Source organism: Agelaius phoeniceus, chromosome 14, assembly GCF_051311805.1.
Source record: "Agelaius phoeniceus isolate bAgePho1 chromosome 14, bAgePho1.hap1, whole genome shotgun sequence".
NCBI classification, from domain to species: domain Eukaryota; kingdom Metazoa; phylum Chordata; class Aves; order Passeriformes; family Icteridae; genus Agelaius; species Agelaius phoeniceus.
The window spans coordinates 8,485,192-8,506,633 of record NC_135278.1 but is presented as its reverse complement, the minus strand read 5'-3'; the positions used below and the strand labels follow the sequence as shown (position 1 = coordinate 8,506,633).

The 21,442-nt window shown below is 40.3% G+C and overlaps 2 protein-coding genes across 15 annotated transcripts in view; both read right to left on the bottom strand.

Moving 5' to 3' along the window:
- Positions 1-2,923, bottom strand: part of MTMR1 (myotubularin related protein 1) — a 38,059-nt gene extending 35,136 nt beyond the window's left edge. For all 8 annotated transcript variants that reach the window (XM_077185927.1, XM_077185928.1, XM_077185929.1 and 5 more), the window contains exon 1: positions 2,634-2,923. In XM_077185927.1, coding sequence (XP_077042042.1) covers positions 2,634-2,764 — 131 coding nt within the window. In that variant the 5' untranslated portion in view covers positions 2,765-2,923. The remainder of the gene's footprint in view (positions 1-2,633) is intronic.
- Positions 2,924-3,811: 888 nt separating this feature from the next.
- Positions 3,812-21,442, bottom strand: part of MTM1 (myotubularin 1) — a 41,497-nt gene continuing 23,866 nt past the window's right edge. For 6 of the 7 annotated variants that reach the window (XM_054641114.2, XM_054641115.2, XM_077185933.1 and 3 more), the window contains 8 exons: positions 20,309-20,458; positions 18,328-18,516; positions 15,113-15,298; positions 13,882-14,088; positions 9,865-9,957; positions 8,916-9,029; positions 8,423-8,599; positions 3,812-6,203 (listed from right to left, as the gene is read on the bottom strand). In XM_054641114.2, the coding sequence (XP_054497089.1) occupies positions 6,036-6,203; positions 8,423-8,599; positions 8,916-9,029; positions 9,865-9,957; positions 13,882-14,088; positions 15,113-15,298; positions 18,328-18,516; positions 20,309-20,458 (1,284 nt within the window). In that variant the 3' untranslated portion in view covers positions 3,812-6,035. The remainder of the gene's footprint in view (positions 6,204-8,422; positions 8,600-8,915; positions 9,030-9,864; positions 9,958-13,881; positions 14,089-15,112; positions 15,299-18,327; positions 18,517-20,308; positions 20,459-21,442) is intronic. The other variant, XM_054641118.2, reaches the window with a different exon arrangement.

Here is a 21,442-nt window from a genome sequence, read left to right as displayed (position 1 = left end):
ATGTTGAAAATACATGTTGTCTGAAGGGTAACTTCTAGTTAGCTGCAACTTTTTCCAATTAATGAAATAAACCCTGGATAATCTTTCACATGACACATCACTGAATTGTACAGCACAGGGTGTTTACAAGAACCCTAAAGCATCTGAACTGCACTAAAGCCCAGTGATGCCATTTCAGAACAGCCCCCTGAACAAGAGCTGCTCACAAGTAGTGCACTACTGAGAGGGAAAAGCAATGACAGTCTGAAGTGCACTAGGTCTGTTCAACACACACTGGTATCCAAGGAAAAACTGGGAATGCCAGAGGGAACTGCTCCCTGAGTGTTACCACAGCCTCAGATGGTATCTTAGATAATTGCCACTTTTCTTCACACCATTCAGCTGTGCTCGTCTATAGACTGAATGCTTATTCAGAAGTCAAATGCAGAAAGAAATTTTTTTTTCAGTTAATTCATAAACTAGCTTTGAATTCTATGAATGCTCCATGACACTGAAGTGAATATACTTATAAATACCCAGCACCCAGCAGGTGCACCACATCTCGGACACTAAGAGGGTGAGGTAACACCTTAGATGACCAATTACTACTGAAAAAGAAACCTTTCCTTACATTAACTCTGCCACTATAGCTAGGCATAAGGCACAGATCTATGCAATGTCATACCTGAAATGGAAGATCTTTCAAAAATTTTCTGATAAATTTTAATAGCTTTCTCCCCACCTGCACATTCTACACAGGATTAGATCTCACAATCTTGTTTTGCAACTAAAACACATCTATGATAGTCCTGCTTGAACAACAAAGACAACTCTCAGGTCAGTGCTGAACTTAAACCCAGATTTACTTAGAGAACTCCTCACTTGAGTTCTGCAAAAGAGCCCAACACCTAAATCCTACAGAAATCCTTTTCTTACCTCATTTATTTCTCCTTCTCTCACATCTCTTTAATTTCCAGTATAGCTCTTCAGGGCTTGCCTAAGTTTGTTTTCAAATAAGCACTCACTTGTTAATTAAGAAAAGGGTTTATTTTTCTATGGCTTATCTTCACAAGGAATCACTACATCAACAGAGCTAGTAACAGCAGGAAAACAAATATAAATGCAGGACCATCCCCTGAGACCAGTGCAGGGGATGTGACAGTGTTCCAGAGAACAGTGATCACACCGAGGTGCCTTCTCCCCATGCACCAATGGGGCACACAGCAGAACTGACTGCCTTTGCATTCCATCTCATCTGCAGTCACACACATCAGCCTGGCCTGGTACAACCCTACTGGCAAACAACTGAACTGTATGACAAATGGACGTAACTGGGCCAGGAAAGAGCAAGATCTGAAGAAGGGAAGATGAAAATTAGGATAAGAAAGTGCATTTATAAGGAATACAAAGGTGTACATTTTGATGACAGAAAATGGACATTTGAGTTCCATCCTCACTAGAATGATGGAAACACCCAGGTTTCTACTGAGAGAAAAAAGAGAATACAGAGACTGGAACCTAGCACTAATTTTAAATATTCTTTTTTAGTTAGTTTTCATCAGGATGAGCTTTCCATTCATTTCTACTCTTGCTTAAAGATTTTTAAGCTCAATTCTGAAGCCCACCTTCAGCTGGAAACTTCTGAGTGAAGTAATGTCTCTGCCAGCGGCTGCTGGAGGAGATGAGGTCCCACCTGGCACCATCCTGGTGAGACCCTGCGGACCCACGGCACACACAGACACACAGACAGCATTCCGGGACACCCCGCACACACGGACACACACCAGGGACACACAGTATTCCGGGACACACCGCACACACGGACAGACAGACAGCATTCCGGGACACCCCGCACACACGGACACACACCAGGGACACACAGTATTCCGGGACACACCGCACACACGGACAGACAGACAGCATTCCGGGACACCCCGCACACACGGACACACACCAGGGACACACAGTATTCCGGGACATACCGCACGCACAGACACACAGACAGCATTCCGGGACACACCGCACACACGGACACACAGACAGCATTCCGGGACACACCGCACACACGGACACACACCAGGGACACACAGACAGCATTCCGGGACACACCGCACACACTTACAGACACACACCAGGGACACACAGACAGCATTCCGGGACACACCGCACACACTTACAGACACACACCAGGGACACACAGCACACCGAGGGGGCAGAGCGGTGCCTGGGGACAGTCCCACCTCTGCAGATTCAATACATGCACGGAAAAAGCTCCAAACCAATCGGGAAGAGTCTCAAAACCCGCGGAAGGTCTCAGCTCGGGTTTGCAGGACGCTGTCCCAAACCCCGGGCCGCTTCAGCCGCGGCCAAGCCGGCGGCAGCACTGCCGGCACACGGCAAGCGCAGGAGGAAACTTTGACAACGGCCGGTTCCCGCCGCGGACCATCCGCCGCTGCACAGCAGCCGCCCTCAGACTGCAGCTTCTGGGGCCGGAGGGGTCGGGGAGGCCGCCCTGAGACCGGGGGACCGCGCTCGGCCGAGGCTCGGGCCGAGGGGCGCCCGCCGCCTCCCCCGCCGGGCCCCGCAGGCCGCGGCGCCCCCTCTCCCGGCGCCCGCTCCGCCCGGGACCGTTCCCGGCCGCCGGCCCCGCTCACCTGTCCAGGGTCTCGGTGCTGGGCTGCCGCGACCCCGCGCCCGCCGCCGCGGCGCCCCCCGCCCGCACGGCTCGCCGGCTCACGCCGCCGCCCTCCACCGCCGGCCCCGCCGCCGCCGCCGCTCGCTCCATGGTTCCGGCCGCGCCGCCGGGATGGCGGGCGGTCTCCCGCCTCTCCGCGGCGCCCGGCCCGGCCGCCACAGCCCAGCCCGCTGGGGCCCCGGCAGCGCCGAGGGCTGTCACCTGGCGGCGGCGCCTTCCCAGAGGCCCCCGCGCCGCGAGGAGGGGGGGCGGGCGGCGGGGCCGGGCCGGGCTGGGCTGAGGGAGGGCTGGGCCGAAGGACGGCAACTCCCGCCCGCCGCCCATTCCGGCCCCGGCACGGAGACGCGGCAGGAAAAGGGGCTGGTGGAGGCACAGAGTTCAGCACTGACATCTTTATTTTCCCCTCCCCGCACATACACGGCAGACGGATAATGTTCACTGCTCTCCCCCGACCCACGGCCTGGCACGTAGGGCCCGGCTGCAGAGCAGCCCCGCGGCATCCAAGGAGAGCGGCCGACATGGTTAGTGAGGAAGCGGCAGTACTGAGGAGATCCTGCGCTGGTACTGATCATACTGATCATGTTTTCTCATGCATGACAGAATGCTCGCTGCGACACAACATCTGAACTCAAGGCAGAGGTTAACAATACATCAAAAGGAGGTAGCACACAAGTCATGTCTTAGTTACAGCCATAACTGATGCTGGGGAGAAGGGTAAGGCATGAGCAAATAAAAAAAGGCATTCAACAAATAACCTTTCTAAATAAGTAACAGAAACCCAGCACAAAACCTAGCTTATTGTCCTTATGTCCATGGAAGGAAGAATACAAAAGACGTAAACTAGCATTCCAAGACTGACATTTCTTATGGGATATTGGGCATTCATTGCTGGTGATGCTGACACCCCAGCTCTGCTTTTCACCCCTCCTAGAAAAGGCACTCAGCCCCTCAAGTCTCATCTTCACGAGCTCAGAAGCTTCCCCAGGTGTGCTCGTGGCAGGGACCAGCGTGCACAGAGGACAGGAGGTCTGTGCAGAACAGCCCAGAGCACCCACTTAGGGGGAAGGACAGAGATGTTCTGCTAGCACTGATAAATCCGTATGCCTACATTCACAAGTAGTATTTTCCAGAACAGACTGGATTGAAATCACCTTTATGTTGGTCTCATATGTAAAAACAATTAAAACACATATCCTATCTGCTGGCTTGAAAAATTCCAAGCCTGCAGAGAGCCATGTTAGAGAGCTTCAAAGACAAATTCAGCTGAAGAGTAATACAAAGTAATATGTAATGAAGTAAGTGCAAAAAGATCCTTTCCATTACATGACACTTTCCCAAATGTAACAGGTTATCATGTAGTGTTTACACAGTAAAAATTATTAGATTTTCAGAACTTTATCACACCGCTCAGAGATGTCACCAATATGTTAAACTCAAATACAGAAACTTTAAATATTCTAATAAAAATAGCACTTTTTTTCTTTAAATAAACCACAAGTAAGTAGAAGGCAAATATACCAGAGTATGCATAGCTTTCAAAATGTAAAATATATCATGAACAACTGAGTATCCTTCTTCATTTATCTGATGTAATGAATCTTAGCAAGTCAAGATTGGGGGACAACATTGTTATTTTGGATACACATACTCGAGAGCATAGATGGGAGAATGAAATTTAGAGGACAAAAGTCATAAAATTCTGCATATTTAGAGCACACATGCTGTATGCTCTGAACTTCCCTGAAAACACAGTGCAACTCAGTGCATATACTGAATTAAATCCAGAGGCGGTATATTTTTATTCCTTTGAAAAAATACTGTTTTAAATATTCCATGTCCTCTAAACTTTGACTTATTTTATGGAACTATACCTTTAAATTTAGTTTTCATATGCAAAATATTTACATTTTATAAACTTGCAGAATTTCTAATAAACTATATTATATACACTTACACAAAACTTAATTTATATATAATCCTATTATATCTTGCAGATCAAAACTCACCACATGTACAATAATTTACAATGACAGAAGCCTCAAGCATCAAAATATCTCCTTTAAAATAACAATATTAGAGTCCTTTACAGATTCTGATTTGCAGTATTTCCTGGATTGCTTGTATATCATTAAACTTATGAGAATATGCAAAATTTTAATTAAATATCAAGAGCAAAGTTTGTACTGTCATAAGAAATGCTTGCAACTATTTAAAAATTACCTGAAAGGAACAAATTAAAGATTTACAAAAAGCCTCTGAAAGTTAGGCTTGAAACTAGAGCTCACTTGAATGTTCAATATAAGTGCACACACTCTATGCAAATCTTGGATACTGAAGCCCCTTAAATACGTTAGAATAAATTTGCTGAACAGGAGTTAAATTAAACAGTAAAGTATAAATGTACAAGTTTTCAAAATTATTTATAACTGAGAATTTTTGTCTACTTTGGTATAAAAGCTCCTTTAAACAGGCACATTTATTTTTAAAAGACAAACAGAAGCTTTAATACTATGGCTATTGCTGGATATTTAAGCAATGTCTCTGTGGTTCTGTTTTTCATTTTATAAACCTTCGTTTGGAAACATTTAATTCTGTATTAATCCAAAGAACCAATACTGCCCACAGTGATAATTTGTACTGTACTTTAGTGCTGAATAGCTAGCCCAAACAGAACTTCTCAGAAACCAGTACAACTTTCATTTGTTCTTTTTAAAAAAAATAAAATCAATTTACAATAAAAAAGTTTCTTTTATTTTGATATCTACTGAGCTATTTGAATTTTTTATTTAGAAGCATATCACTGAAATGCCTTCCATATTTCTGTTTATTTAAAAGAAGGAAAATTTGGAATTCTTGGGTAATCAGAAAGTTTCAACACTTCTTTCTGACATCTTACAATATAATTTATTTTTCTCTCATGAATTCCATGAATGTATTCCTAACAGGAATACAGACATACCTAATTATATACAGTGTTAATATTCCTATTGCCATTATTGTGTTTATTCATGACAGGTAAGACTGAGCATGAATTTCCTTACAAAAACATGACCTAAAATGTAATAAATTAAAGCATTCTTATGAAAACAAGATATCAATTTAACTTGTACCAGACATACCAAAATAACTCTTAAAGCCCTCCATAGCTATGAGTTGATTAATAATGTTCCCAGTCCACAGGTTCTGAAAGGCACGTAATCGAAGAGCTGGGTTTGTTTGTTCTGAAGTCCTCCTCAAATGAAGACAGTCTAAAATAATTTGTGTTAGGACAGTCTAGTGTAAGGCATTAGAATATTCCTCTTTAGAGATCTATGTTAAGCACCACTTGCTATTACAGTATAGAAAGAAGCCAACATTTTCTTCAAAAATGTGTTTGTACTTGGGACACCATTTGTGAGGGAGATGATGATGAGGCTGATGAATTGGGTATCTTAGCATTATTTGTGATCTGAAGCTCTTCAAGTCTCCTGATATAATCATCCCGCAAGGCAAGGAGCTCCAGGTAACGCTGCTCCACGGGGTTTGGCTGCTAGGAAGAGATCCAGGTTAGTCTGAGCACTTCACTCCAGATACTCCTACACAGGCTGCTCGAGGAGCTGGGGCTTCCTGGCAGGTGTAGCACATCAGAGCTAAACAGAAACACTCACTGCTGTAACCTGAGAGCCCTCTGCCTGTTCCAGCTGTCTCCCCCAAAGTCCATCTTGGCACAAAATCCTTTGTCCTAACTCAGTAAAATCAGCCGCCACTTCCTGTAACATATGGATTTTATTTTCTTGTTATCTAATATTGTGTGCAAGATAGTTACTTGTATACCTTGACCAAAGCTTTTTTCTTGACCTACTAAAAGGTTTTAGAGTCCAGAAGCCAAATGTCTCAGCATCTTCCACAAAACACAGTGTTTAGCCAGATTATTTTAGCTACACTGATCAGATTAAGATCCATGTCTTCAGTTTAAATAACTTCTCTCACTGATGAAATTTACTTGAATTTTGAGTAGTTAATTTGCAACTTGGTGTAAATAAGTGAAAAAACTTTTTAAAGTGATTTTCCTATGTAAACTTGCACGTGTTTAAAATCAACTGCTCTGGCTTCAGGAGATTACTCAGAAAGAGCCTTTTAACCATTTCCACTTTGAGCTTAACTTCCTTTTCAGACTAATGAAACAAATGGAAAAGAACTATTACAAATGTCCAAGCAGAGAGAGAGCCTTAAGTTACCTTCAGCTGAATACACCTGTCTAGAAGTTGCTGCTGTTTCACAGTTAACTGCCTGTAATTCAAAGCTATCAGCAGTGGAGTTTGAGCAGCAAATGGCTGAACACTGCACCAGTTCAAAACCAGTTCAACCAGCACTCTGAGATGCATCCATCTGAGGATCATGATGAATGCTGAGGCAACTGTGGAAGTTGGATCAGTGCTGATGTAGGTACTAAGATGACTGGTGATGTAGGATAATAGCTTTGCTAGCAGAACATAATTCTAAGGAATGGACTAAGAAAGGTCATCAAAAAAATGATTCAGGCCACATGTCATTATTCAGTTGCTTAATTGAAGATGAAGCATAAATTTCATGTGCAGAAAAAAATGTTGCATTTTGTGTTCAAAAATGGTGAAAATTAGGGACCAGTAGTAGCAGCATGGAATACTGTCACTTGGGTTTGCATTTCCAAGGAGAAACTCCTGCCAAAAAGCTCTCTCAAATAATGGCAAACTGCATTTTTAAGTAGATCTACAGCTAATGTGCATGTCTTATCATCCTTGATTTTCTAAAATAAATCTTTATATTCACCTTTTGCAAAACACCCTCATTTTTCACAACAAGCAACAAAAGCTTTAAAACCAGGACTTCCAATTCCAAAAGGGAATGTATTTGTAAAAAGCCATAGCAAACTGCCAGGCTTTCCTGAAGCCTTTCAAGTGCTGTAAATAATACAGGAGATCAGCTGTGCAAAAGGAAGTGTATTGCTTGAAAACTACTGACTCATTCCAAGGGCTGGACTGTGAAGACTGCTTCTGTCAAGCAAATTGCTCCTCTATCTTCTACTCAAATCTCCACAAGCTGTTAAAAAGGACAAAAAAGTCTCTATACTAAATCTTTATGTGCCACGTGATGGAGATTTCCAGCAAGACTGTAACAAACACTGAGTGTCCATATGGATTAAAACCACAGAATTGAACTATGTGTCTTTTGATAAAAGCTTTTCTGGACTTCCAATCTGATTTACTTGTACAATTTTCAATAGCAGCTTTCATCCCCAGTGTAAACAATGCTGGGTCATCAATGTTACATAAAAAAATTAAATCTTACCATCAATTCATATAGCTTTGAAAAAGAAAGGACTCAACAGGTCATTTCATTTGTAAATTGTTTCATACCCTCTCTAAGCAGAAGGAGAAAGACCAAGCAAATGCAACTGTGTTTGTGCTGCTAATGCCCCAACTCTTCAGGGATCAGCAAGCCCCATTTCTAAGCATTGTCATTCAGGATTTAGTAGCATCAAATGCCCTTAGACATGTGTACAAGAAAAAGGGCTAGAAAGAGCTCAAGGATGACTTGCTACTAAACAGAGAAATAAGTTCAATGAGCTAGGAGACAGCTACATAATTGCTTATACTTTTCCTCCATCTTTACAAATAAATATAACATTAAAAACCTGAACAGATTACAGGTAGTGCTCTACAAAATCTACAAAATCCTTATTTCCAATGTCTAAGAGCATTTTTAGTACGTTATAGAGAATTTACTTACTTGTTGCCGAATCCTGGGGTTCCACCTGATGTAGTAATTAACCCAGAGCTCTAAATGGCGCATGCTGGCTACAGGGTAGAGTGCTCGATTTAGCTCTTTACTATAAAAAGCATTGGTGTATTTAGATTTGTCACTGTTTATCAAAGACCATAAGGACAACGTTCTCTCAGTCACTTTCTAAAATGAAATCAAAATAAGAACAGTAAATATATGCATAAAATCAAGAAATCCATCATAGAAGCCATTGTTACATTCCAAAATGAGCACACTTCTGGTTTGCTTAGAAGCATAATACATTACTGTATTATAAAGATTCCAAAGCCAGTGCTTGACAAGAATTTTAGTGACTGCATGGCACTATTCTATAAGAAAAAAAGCCAGTTCAAAATCACTGTCTGCAAGGGCTCTAACCAAATACAATACAACCAAAAAACCTTGCAATCACCTACAGTAAAGACAGCAATGCAATGACACAATCATTGGTTTGACCAACCTCTTTTTCTCTGAGGAACTCGCTGTTATACAGGAAAGTGCCAAAGCGGCAGCTGTACAAGTGATCCAGGATTGCAATCAGGAACTGCTCATTGAATTCAAAGGCCGTAGGAAACTAAAACCAGGAAAGACAAACTCATTGTTTACATGGAAAATGCAGGGGGATATGCACATGCCCTGGTTAAAAGGCTGAAGGTAGAGTTTAGAAGTGCGGATACATCTGCAAATAATTTTTAAGATAATACTTTCATATACTTTATAGCAGACTAAGTGTTCCAATGACACAAGGTGTTCAACTTTCTCAAACTAGTCACTGAAAAATCTCTTCTCAAAATGTTCTAGCTACCTTTAATTTATAAAAAGAATAAAGTACAGAATGGTTACACATGCTTTTACTAGCAAGACAAGAGTAAGATCTCTTCAGTGCATTCTTGCAGTCCAGCACCACACAGGAAAATAAAGGTCCTGATCCTTAGTCCTAAGTGGACTAAGTTCACTGCTTTGTTTCATTACTTACTGACATTACAATGTTTAAATCACAGCACTCAAAAGCTCCCTAGCTTCGTTTTTAAGCATAGATAAAACAGGTGTCCCTGCAGTTCAAGGGACAGCTTCACAAAATGATCAAACAAAACAACAGACCCCATTAAGACAGTTGGGTGCAATTCCTGTAAAAGCTTTCTGCCAGGTATGAAACATCCCTCAGAATGTGTCTGAGAATCCCATATCCAGGAACACCAGCCATGCCTGCACAGCCAGTGCCATGTCCAGCAACATAACCACAGCCTGTATATCACTTTCAAAAAAGTAAACACACTCTTTTTTACTACGGGTCAGAGCAGAGGGGTATACTGTCCTCTTCAAATACTTTTTTCAAAACAATAAAGATGTAGGGTTTTAGTTCAGTAATCTCTTCACACTGTTACCTTCTGAAGAACAACACCACATACCTGTTTAGACATCTGCCACACACAATCAATAAACTGGAGAAAGATGGGCGATCTGTCAGTATCAGCATGATTTTTATCACCGTGGCCTATTCTCTGCAATGAAGCAAAGCAGCCTCCTGTTAACTGAAACATGCTATTTTATGGCAACAGACATGGTTTCTTATTTTGTACTAGAATGTTAATTCTTTTGCAATAAAGCAACCCACTGTTAAAATTTCAAAATTAGTTACTGCACCAAGGAGGAGAGATTCAGATACAGAAACCCTGCAAAGCTGTTCCAAAGATATCTGAAATAAATTCCAAAATGATAACTGGTCCTGTTATAAAAACCTGTTGATTTTTAGACAAGCAGAACTGTGGAAGCATCCATTACTTAAATAATCAAGACATATTCTGAACTACATTTACATGGTAAGTCTGTCAAAAGCCAAGGTGCATACTTTGTCTTCCTTTTTTATTTTAAGCCACTGCAGGACCTAGATCATCAAATTATCCACACATAATCTTCTCCTTCTCCTCCATACTTGAACTTTAATATTCACCCTGAGATAGTAGGCAAACATGAACAAGATCAAAAAAACATTCATGTTCTTGACACAAAATTAACAGATTGTTTAAGTTTGGGTGAGCCCCTTATTCTGAGGTGCCCAAAGTAACAATCAAAGGAATTTGCCCCACAGACAAAAAGTAGATTTGGTAAAAGCTGTTTTACTTCCTTTTTGCATTTGATAGCTGAGAACAGGTAAGAGATTCAGGGAAAAGGTTTCTTTTCATTCCATAATTCTGTTTGAATGTACTTGCTGGAGGAGACAAAAGAAAGGCAGGTATGTTGGCCTGAGATGTTGTCTATCTGCCTGTAAAATAGCAAGCTTAATGCCTCAAGGACATGAAAAATCATGAGAGCAGTACACTACTCTGTACAATGGCTTCCAAGACAGTTTAAAATAATAGAATTGAATGGGAGGAAATAGAGGGAGATGAGGAATTGCAGCTGAACTCAGTCAACAGTAACAAATGACTAGAAAAGTGCTATAAAGAAGAAAACAAAATTGGCTTCCTTGCTCTTGAGTTTTCATGGTTTGAAATACTCAATATCCATTAAGAATCATATATGTGTGTAGTAAGGAGTGAAAGTCTGTCCACTTCCACTATCGTTAGCAGTTTCAGGATGTCTGACTATTTGCCATCTATAATTTTGTCTCATATTTGAATGCATAATTAGAATTAAATTCCACATAAGCAAATTTATCATCTGGAGAGTGCACTAAATTCAGCACACATAGAAAAGTTGGGGTAGGGAATTCCTTTTCAACAAGGAAACTTATTGCTCACCTCATTTGATATAAAATATGGTGAGAAACTATTAACTAGTCTACTATTTGGTTATTTGATATTAAATAATCCACATTGCAACCCTGGTTTCATAAAAACACAAAGCTTGCACCAACCCAGACAATGTAAGTAATGCTCTACTCTTCAACTCCCTCCTAAAGGAAAATGAAACAGCAGTTTCAGAGATGAGGTTCAGGAGCTGCTCTAACTGCACTGTCTAGTTCCCACTATTCAATGTCACAATTCTATCACATGATTACCCAGCTAAAAAGGAGTATGAATTATTATAATATTTTCTGCTTGCATTATAATTTTTTAATCATAGAATAGTGAAGGTTGGAAAAGCCCTTTGAGATCATGGGGTCCAACTGTTAACCCAGAACTCAAGTCCACCACTAAGCCATGTCCCCAAGCAACACATCACAGGTCTTAAATCTGTCCAGGGATGGTGACTCCACCACTTCTACAGAACACTCCAGAAAAGATTGACTTTCACTATAAGCTAAATAACCCATCAAATAAAAATTTACAGTATTCTCAGATTACAGCAGATGGCTAAAGAGTGGCTTCAACCGTTTCCAAAGATTGCTACTTGACTGAGCAACTTGGGAAAATAGCAGTTTAAGCAAAAGCAACTGCTTAAATCACTCTTATTGCTGCTACATTGTCAGACATGAACCAATGGACTGAGTGAATCATCTGGAAGGGATGCCAAGTCCTGCCTCATTATTTGGAAAAAAACATCTGTTGAAGGAGAACAAAATCCTTTGATTATCCAACTAAAATGAATGGTTTAACAAAAAGAAACATAGATTATTTGAATTTATTAATAATGATGAAGAACACACAGATCTCTTTTTAAGCTCTGTGGTAAACCATAACACATGTTTTTGACTTCAAGTGCCCTAGTTATACCATCTAATTTTATCTGCATCCTGACTCTTAACTTTTTGAAGTACAAAATAAAACGTGAGAATAAAAAGTCAAGCCACTGGCTTCACATTTTCCTGTGGCTGTACCAAGACAGAATACTTAAAGGTTTATAGAACATATCACTGCTAAAAGACCACAAGTAAGTACACAAAAAACCAGACTACTCCCAACTCCCAAAATACAAACCTCCTAAGCCTCAAAGCACCTTTTGAATGTCAGGTCAGAAACTGCCACAGCCTACAAGCACATGTAAATGGTGATTTATGCTGAGTAGCTATACATGGATTTCCAAAGGACTACAACACTCCTACATGTTTGCAAATGTAAAACAGGCATGAAACACACAGGTAGGTATATTTTTCCATTTCTTGATTTTTTTCTAGATTGCCTGTTTTCTGAATTTTAGCAATATTAATATCTTTAGAATAGTCCACTAGGGACAAAATATCCATGCAAGTAACTCCTAGTGAAGTTGTAGAAACTTTTCACTGTGAATTACAAGGTTCAGCTCCAACAAGCAACACTGTTGTAATGTTTATAGTAAGTAACAGCACAGTCTCCACGGCAACCTAATCTGCTCCTCCAGGTTCCTCATGTAGATTTCCTGGTTAAATGGTTAGCTGCCACATTTAGAAGAAGTTCCACTAAGACTTTGAAAAGTTTTCTAACACAAAAAAGGATGAACAGGGTCCCTTCCTACCCAGAATATTCTGTGAATTTTCTGTGAAAATTATTCACATACCCGTGAAATATTAAGGACTTCCTATGGAAGCAACTACTTGAACCTTCTTAGCTTCTAACCTTCTGCCCAGAAGACAACTGAACAGAAATTAAGCCAGCATTACCAATGTCAGCCTCTTGGGAGCTATTACAACAAGTTTAGAATATTTGGGAATCCGCATGCAAAATCTCTCTTAGAAGACACTGGTCAAACTCATTCATCTGCTCCTTGTGACAGTCAAAACACTCCAAAGAAAGAGTGATGGAGAACCTCATGTCCCAGCTTTATCTGATCTTCAGCTGAAGAATTTGAGAGGACACAATTTTTCTGCCTCCTTATTTTCTTTCTGCCTCTGTATTTTCTCAATAATCACAGTGACCCTAGCAATTCCTTGTAGCCATGATATTTTCTGAAAAATCCTTTCCTTAGGATTTTTTCTCCTGAGAAGCTGAGAGGCCTCAGGAACAAAATGTAAACAATGATTATCTGCTGCTGTGGAATGCAACTGGTGCATCTGTGATTGGGCTCATGTGGTTGTTTCTAATTAATGGCCAATCACAGTCAGCTGGCTCAGACTCTCTGTCCGAGACACAAGCTTTTGTTATCATTCCATTCCTTTTCTATTCTTAGCTGGCCTTCTGATGAAATCCTTTCTTCTATTCTTTTAGTATAGTTTTAATATAATATATATCTATATAAAATAATCAATCAAGCCTTCTGAAACATGGAGTCAGATCCTTGTCTCTTCCCTCATCCTAAGACCCCTGCGAACACCATCACAATTCCATGCTTTTAAAAGGATGCAAAGGACAACATATGAGTTCTCAGAGAAAGAATAGCAAGAAAAATATTGATCAAACAGGTCCAAACCTAAAACTTCTGCTCAGTTTACCTGGAAATGTTTTAAATCCAAGTTCAAAAATAATGAAAGGAATTATCAAAACCCTGATGCAAAGCAAGCAGTTTAACACTGCAGCTTTTCAAAAAGTTAATACCGCACTTAGTCTTAGCAAATATCTTCTACTTCTTACCGATGCAAACTTGTGTCCAAAGCTGATCCACTCTTTCTGCACCAGAACTTCAAAGCCTTGGATGGTTCTGTAGTAGCTGTCCAGCATGAGCATGGCCAGGGAGGTGAGCTGAGCCGTGCGGTCCCAGCCGTCGCTGCAGTGAACCAGCACCGAGCTCCGGCCTGACGACACCTTGTCTGCCACCTGGATGGCTCCTGTCAGCACCAGCTGGCCAGAGCAACACACACCAAACAAAACACAGCTTAATTCTGCTCTAATTACAACTCTACGTGGATTTCTTTGTATCTGAAATAATGCTGTTTCCATTAAAAGACCTGAAAAGAGCAGTGTAGTTAATTGGAAAAGAATTTTCTAGATGATCAAGTGAATTTCTTGCATAAAAATAGAGAAACGGATTGGTTCCCTAATCCCTTAGTAAGATCAAATTCATCTCACAGCAAATTCTTAAAAAATGGGGCAGAAAACAGTAACCATGATAAACCAAAGAACATAAGCTTCTTTTTCAAAGAAAGAGGGGATTTACCTTAGGATATACTCTCTAAAAATTCAGTGTTATTTCATTTGACTCCTTTCTTTGAACTAAATGACTGAATTATCTCAGTTGTTGGAAAAAGGAGCTTGCATCCTTCTAATATACTTATTTTTCAACTATTAAATTAAGATGAAAATTTTATCAAGTAGGATTCATTACATAATACTCTAATTACTTTTGCACAGCTGTGCATGAGGCAAAAGATCCAAAGGTCAACTAGTAAGAACACTGGTGAATTACCAGCTTAAGTATTTTATTTGTGCTACCAGATGAAAATTACAAAATTTACAAATAAATTTAGAAGATTTATTTACAAAACTGTAATTCACAAAATAAAGTCACATACACACTGAAAACTAAAGTTTTTACTAATATCTCACTATGACAGTCATTTGCAGGCCTGTATTGCAAGAAACCAAAATAAATCAGTTCTCATGCATGTAAAGCCAATCAGACTAAGAATGCAATAGACTCTTAACTTGAGGCATGCAACAAACACTCAGTTTCACCTGTTGCTTAGTTATGAGTCTCATAACATACTCTAAGATTAGTTGGCAAAAAAGCCAACACTCAGAGATGTTGTTTGTGTAGTCCAAGTAGTTTGACGTATTCTAGGACTATTTCAAAGCTTAGCAAAGAAAGCCAGTATGACATGACAGATTTGGACAAACATCTTTCAAACAACCAAGAAAAAATTACCTTTATATGTTCTAACCAATGGGTTGATTCCAGACTTGACAACCAGTGTGATTCTTCCACATTAGGATAAACAATGTCCTTCAGCTTCTTCAAAGATTCCCGCATGACATGAATGTTATGAATGTCCAAGAAGGTAAGTTCTGCATTGGGATATGCATCTTCACCTTCATATCCTCCCCCAGTTGCCTACAAACAAGAGATCTGAAATTAACTTTAGTCATATATACACTCTTTTCAACAGAGCAAGAAAGGAATGAATGCCATTTGACATGGAAATAGACAAAATCATAAAATGTTTGGCCAAATAAATTTAAATTTAAGAGTTCAGTTAAGTATAAGATACCTTTAATTTAAAAATGATGTTCAAGAATCTTAGATTCTGTCTTTAAGAAGTAAATTAGCAACAACATTAAAGCTTACTTTAAACTTTCTAAAACTTCATTTTAGTGCTGAAGACTAAACACATATTTAGACTGTTAAGATATTAAAGAGGGAAAACTCTGCTCTGCTGCTACTCTTTCAAAACATTTCACCATCACCAATACAGAGGATGTGCCTGGTCACAAAAGGAAGCAGAAAACCCACACATATTCTAGGGCACAAAGCCACCAATGAGACTTTCTAAAGATAAACATGAAATTGTTTGGCTTGGAAAAGACCTTTAAGATCATTGAGTCCAACCATTAATCCACAGTGCCAAGCCCACCAGTAAACCACACCCTCAAGTGCCACATCTTTTAAATACTTCAAGGGACAGTGATTCAACCACTTCCCTGGACAGCCTTTCTAGAAATAAAATTTCCCTGATATCCAATTTAAACTTCTCCTGGTGCAACTTGAGGCCATTTACTCTTGCCCCATCACTTGTTACTCGGGAGAAGAGCCTGACCCCCACCTGGCTGCACCCTCCTCCTTTCAGGCAGCTGTATAAAGTGATAAGGTCCCTCCTGAGCCTCCTTTTCTTCAGACTAAACATCACCAGCTCCCTCAAGCTCAGAGTGCTGCAAAATTGCAGCATTTCCTGCAGACAGCAAAAACATGCCATAAAATTTGGATAAATATATTTTGCCTTTATATGCCATTGCAGCCACCAGCTATACATCAGACAAGAGCCTAAAGCTCAGTGTAGCCTTTCCCCATGAGTGCCACCAACACTGCTGTACAGCAGCACAGTATCTGTGTTCTATTCTATCTCTTTTCTCAGATGTGGGGTTATTATCAGAGCTGTCAGGCTCTGCAGTGAAAGAAGCAATGAGTGTATTTTTCTCTTTCCTTTGATTGTTATGAAGTCTTTGTGAGGAATGACTGTAATTTCAGCATCAGGGCTGCTGCAGCTCCTGACTGTCTTGACCTATGTACAGCAGTCCATGAGTAGCACAGCCCAAAATTTTGCTTAGACAAATCTTCACAGCTGCTCGTAAGATATTTTCAGAGCTGATCAACACTGCTTTGCACTTTTTATGTCATTCTCCCTCAGACCCAGGAATGTACCCTACTGTGTCTACTGCTCTGATTGAGCATTTCACATTTAGATATATGAAGAATTAATTAAAACATGTACATATCAAGTTTGTCTATAAGAGATTACCTTAAACTTTTCTGCAGTTCTTGGAGAAACTCAATTTTTTACCCCATTTGTTTCAAAGATGCAACTGACAATCTTTCCAAAAGGTAAACAGAATGATGACATGTTTTGTTCACCCATAAAAATTCAGTGTGCAAAGGATAATGGGATTTGTACAGTCAAATGCAAACAATTGAGGCAGACCCTCAAAATACAAACCATCAGGTTAAAACAGCCCCTAGGACAGAGTCTGTGAAAGAATGTGTGCTGTACACACAAACATAGTATCAAAGCTTAACAAACTACATTCTGTATTATAGAGAAGGCTGTACAGGTACAAATAGGGCTGTACACCTAACTTGCACAGAGCAAACTGCCAGTATTATTGTCCCCCTTGAATTCTTATTGTTATTCGTGAAAGCAACTTAACATTTGTTACACATAAACCTCTTAGATGCAAACAACTTTTACCATTTCATATTCCTTTCAGCACAAACACTGAAGAGGACTCATTTCACTAAACTGGTGTTTGCTTTGTTCCACAGGACTATTCGGAAGCTGGAATTCCTTCTCTCCAGATAAGAACACTTGTACTTTCACTCAGGTCTCAAACACTCCTGAGCTCAGCTGAAGCTCTTTGCTGTGCAGACACACACCTTCACTAGTAAGCACTGAAGAGCATGTCCCTTCATGTGTGTTTGCTAAGGGACTATCCCCAGGTGTGGCACATTCTCTTATGACAAAAGCATTAAACTTGGGTCCTTCACCTAACATGGTTTTTGCATATAAAGATGGAGCACATCCATGTCTACTGTGCTCCATGCCAAAAACAACACTGACACAGTGTACTGGCATTATCTGAGCTTGCCTAAATAGTCTAATCCTCAACACAGCTGAAGGGGAAGCAGAGGAGAAAGCAACCCACAGGCCTACCTTTTCTTCCTGACAGGTTAGAGGAGATGATTTTTCACTATCTGTTCCAGCCTGGGCTAGTATGATTCTGATCCCATTTAGGTTTTGACCATAAAGAAACAGTTACCTTACCCAATGAAAACACTGTTTCTGTACTTACCAACTGCAAGCACCCGGGGAAGAACAACAGGTACGAAGGTATCCAAGATCATACCCATACTACTTTACACTGCAAACACTCCAATTAACTTATTTATCACTTTCTCTTTATTTGATGGATGCCAGGATAGGTCTGAAGTAGACCATGTAACAGTTAGGAAGACCCAAACAAAGGATGCCTGTCAGTGGGCTTGGCTTTACGCACACATCCCTTCTAGAAAGCAATTCTCCCAGAGCATCTGCAGGATGCACAGAGGTGGCCTGTCATTCCAACAGGGGACATGCTCTATAGACCAGTGCAGAGTGGAGTCATGCCCAACTTCAGTCCCATGCTAAAATCTGTGCTTGGCTGAGAACAGACACAGTAAAGCATGTCTGGAAATTCACATATGGTCCTGAAACTCTGCATAGGGACCTACTTTAGACACTCATGTCCTTTCATGGCCTTGAGGCACAGTAGTTGATTATGTAAATTTATCTACATTAAGATTACTACTATTCCCCAAAACCTCCTCACAGAAAACTGCAAAGTCTTCTCCTCACTCTCTTCAAAACCAGGACATTAGAAGCATCTGTTTACCTTGTTTGCAACAGCATTGACATTGGGCCTTGCATCATAGATGGTGAGTTTGGAGATCTGCCCGTTGGCCTCCCTGATGATATCGAGGTACCTTTCATCATCCTTGTTCCGCTTGCCGCTCATTCCCACCAGGGGCTGACTGCAGCGCATGATGACAGCTTGGGTCTCTGGGTGAATCCACGAGAGAACCTGGCCACATGGCAGCCAAGGAAACTCATTTTAGTAACAAAATCATAGCTTAAAGCTATATTCTTTAAAATAGACACTGAAAATTAACACCTTTCTTTTTATTTCTCCAGAATACCATCCCTTGACATCTCAACTGCTTCTAGTCTTATAAGATTTAATAATAATCTTCCAAAGAGTTCTCCTACATATTTAATGCGTACTGAAATCATGCTTACCTATATAATCCAAAGTATTTTAATATTTTCCTACAAGTCTTAGGTTACACAAATATTCTTAAAAGTAAACTAGTAACAAACACAGGAATCTCTGCTGAAACTAAAATCAACCCAGGAAAATGAACTGATTGTAGAAATGGTGACTAAGATGCTCCAATTCTACAAGAACAACTTTTCCCCTTTTTGGATAAGGAAGGGAAGTTGAACTTTCTTGCAGTATCTTGAATGATTTCTCTTCTCTTTAAAGCACATTTTGTTCCTCAGCCCTCTTTACAAAGAGAAGGCACTGGAGCAAAGCACATGCTGTCTTTGTTGTTCTGAGCCAGAGAGGACTTGCCACAAAAGACAGTGAGCTGCCCAGGGAACAGATGCAGTGCCAGAGATTAAAGATAAGCAAGAAACCCAAGAAGCAGGCAAAAAAAATGCAATTTCATTGTTGAAAAATATTAAGAAACAGTATTCTCACCCACTCCACAGGTTGTGGGTTACAGAGTAAAAGAAGATCAGAGTTCAAACAAAAAACCCTCCAAAATCCAACCCTCAGAAACTGTTCATTCCTGAGGTGTAGATAAGAAACAAGACCTGGCAGGGGGGAGAAGGGGTGAGGATAAGCGGCTATTTCTTGACAAGAATGAAATTACTATTTAAAATTACTATTTTAATAAAATTACTATTACCAAGGTAATTACTCACTGTACAGGCATACCAAAAGGCCTGTCATGAATTTTGAGGTGACAGGGATGACACCATTAGGTTATTAGAACTAGATGCATAGGCTATACATTACACATATGTATTCTATACACATTACATGTTATACAGATATGTGTGTATATATAGTAAATTTTTAATTATAGACCTAGTCTGTCAGTAAATACCATATCTGATAAATATCTGTCATATTGAGCTGTGCATCTGTTTGAAACAGATTTGAAGCAGCTTTCTGATACTGCCTAAGAATCCAGCACATCTTCCAAGTTTGCCAAAGGGAAATACCAGTTAAAACAAGTATTAGGATAGAAATTATATTTTCTATGGCGCTATAAAGAGCTGATATACAAAAATTCTCTCACCTCATAGAATTTTCATTACAGCAACTCAAGAAGTCAAATGGGTTTCTCTTATTCTACAGATTAAAATGCCCAAGAATTCACTAAAGAGACTATGCATGAGGTCTTATTTTAGGACTGACCAGTGGAACTATGTATAAATGCCATGTGGTTTGCTTGCAGAACAACATTTGTGATTACTTTTTATGGGCATTCAGCAATAGTAACCAGTGCATATGGCAGTAAGGCTCCTTCCTCATCAAGGGAAACTGCACTGCTGGCCACTGTTACTGGGCAAGTCAAGTTAAAACCAATGAAGCTGTCATGGGTGACGGGGGAAAACGGAAATGTGGTTTGACCAAGATACCAGTTTCAAGCAGTGAAAACCACCAGCCAATCAAAACTATTTTGCCACAACCACTTCCAAAAAAAAAAAAGCATCCTCTGCGTCATGTTCAGCAAGAAGTTGTCTGGATGTAACCTAAAACTAGCTACACTTTCAGGAAAGTTCCACCAGCCAATACCCACCGGGATTCTATTTCGGGACCTAAAGGCAGCAACCTTCTTGAGATCCTCATCTGTGGCGTTGTAGGGCACGACCAGGAGCGATGGGTACGTGTCACACAGCCCGTAGTGCTCGTTGATGAAAGTCACCCGCCACCGCTCGTTGGGCAGCCCCTGAAACACAACATGGAGTTAGCCCATGTGGTTTTGGCTGAACAAGTAGTAAGTCTGCTTCTGAATTTTACATGACATTATGGCCACTCAGCAACAATTTAACTAAGTACCATGTCAAAGGAATAGAAGCAAAAAAAGATTACCAGCTCATTGCAGATGGATTCACAGCCTTAAACAGCTGCAGAGCCATCTCATACCCTTATGCACACAATTCTAGCCTTATAGTAACTTCAAAACAATGACTGAAACTAGGAGATGTATTTCTTTAACTGTGGGATTGAGGAAAGAAAATTACCTTCTCTCCTTGCCTAAAGCTTTGCTTTCCACCTTGCCTGGTGAAGAGAGACAGTGGAGGAGAAAGTTGCACTATAACCTTTCTTCCCTGTAGCCTGGTACTGCCATCAGGTTAAAAGTAAGATTCAGGGTAACTTTCTTACAGAGAAAGAATATCTCCTAGTTGCACTCTGACCAGTAAGGCATTTCCAGGAGAAATACTGCTAAGTCCTCCACACATGCACAGTGGGGTTTGTATAGGTGTTTGTATTTTACCTTTTTTGGGCCTTAGGCTTCTAACCATGAACCAAAAAAACTACAGAGGGTAAAAAAATTAAGGAAGTTCTTATTATTTGCTATTTATTTTTTTGTCATACTTTAGTTATCTAACAGACATTTTAAAATGAAATATCATCTTCTTTCATTGATATTTTTCCAAGATCACATACAGAGCAAGGAAGAATACTCATAGACATCTATAATTTCTGTAAAGCAATGCTGTTTCTAAAACAAGCTGGATTTTTTTCCCCACTTCATTTTGGGAAGAAGAACAAATCCAATCTATGTTTAGGACACTACAGTTACATATTTGGCACATTCTCCCCACCTGTGCTCACTAAGCAGTGGCACATTGGAAGAGGCATCAATAACTTCCTTCAGAGCAAAGATTACTTTCCTGTGACATTCTAGTGTTTTTTTAAAGGCTCAAGT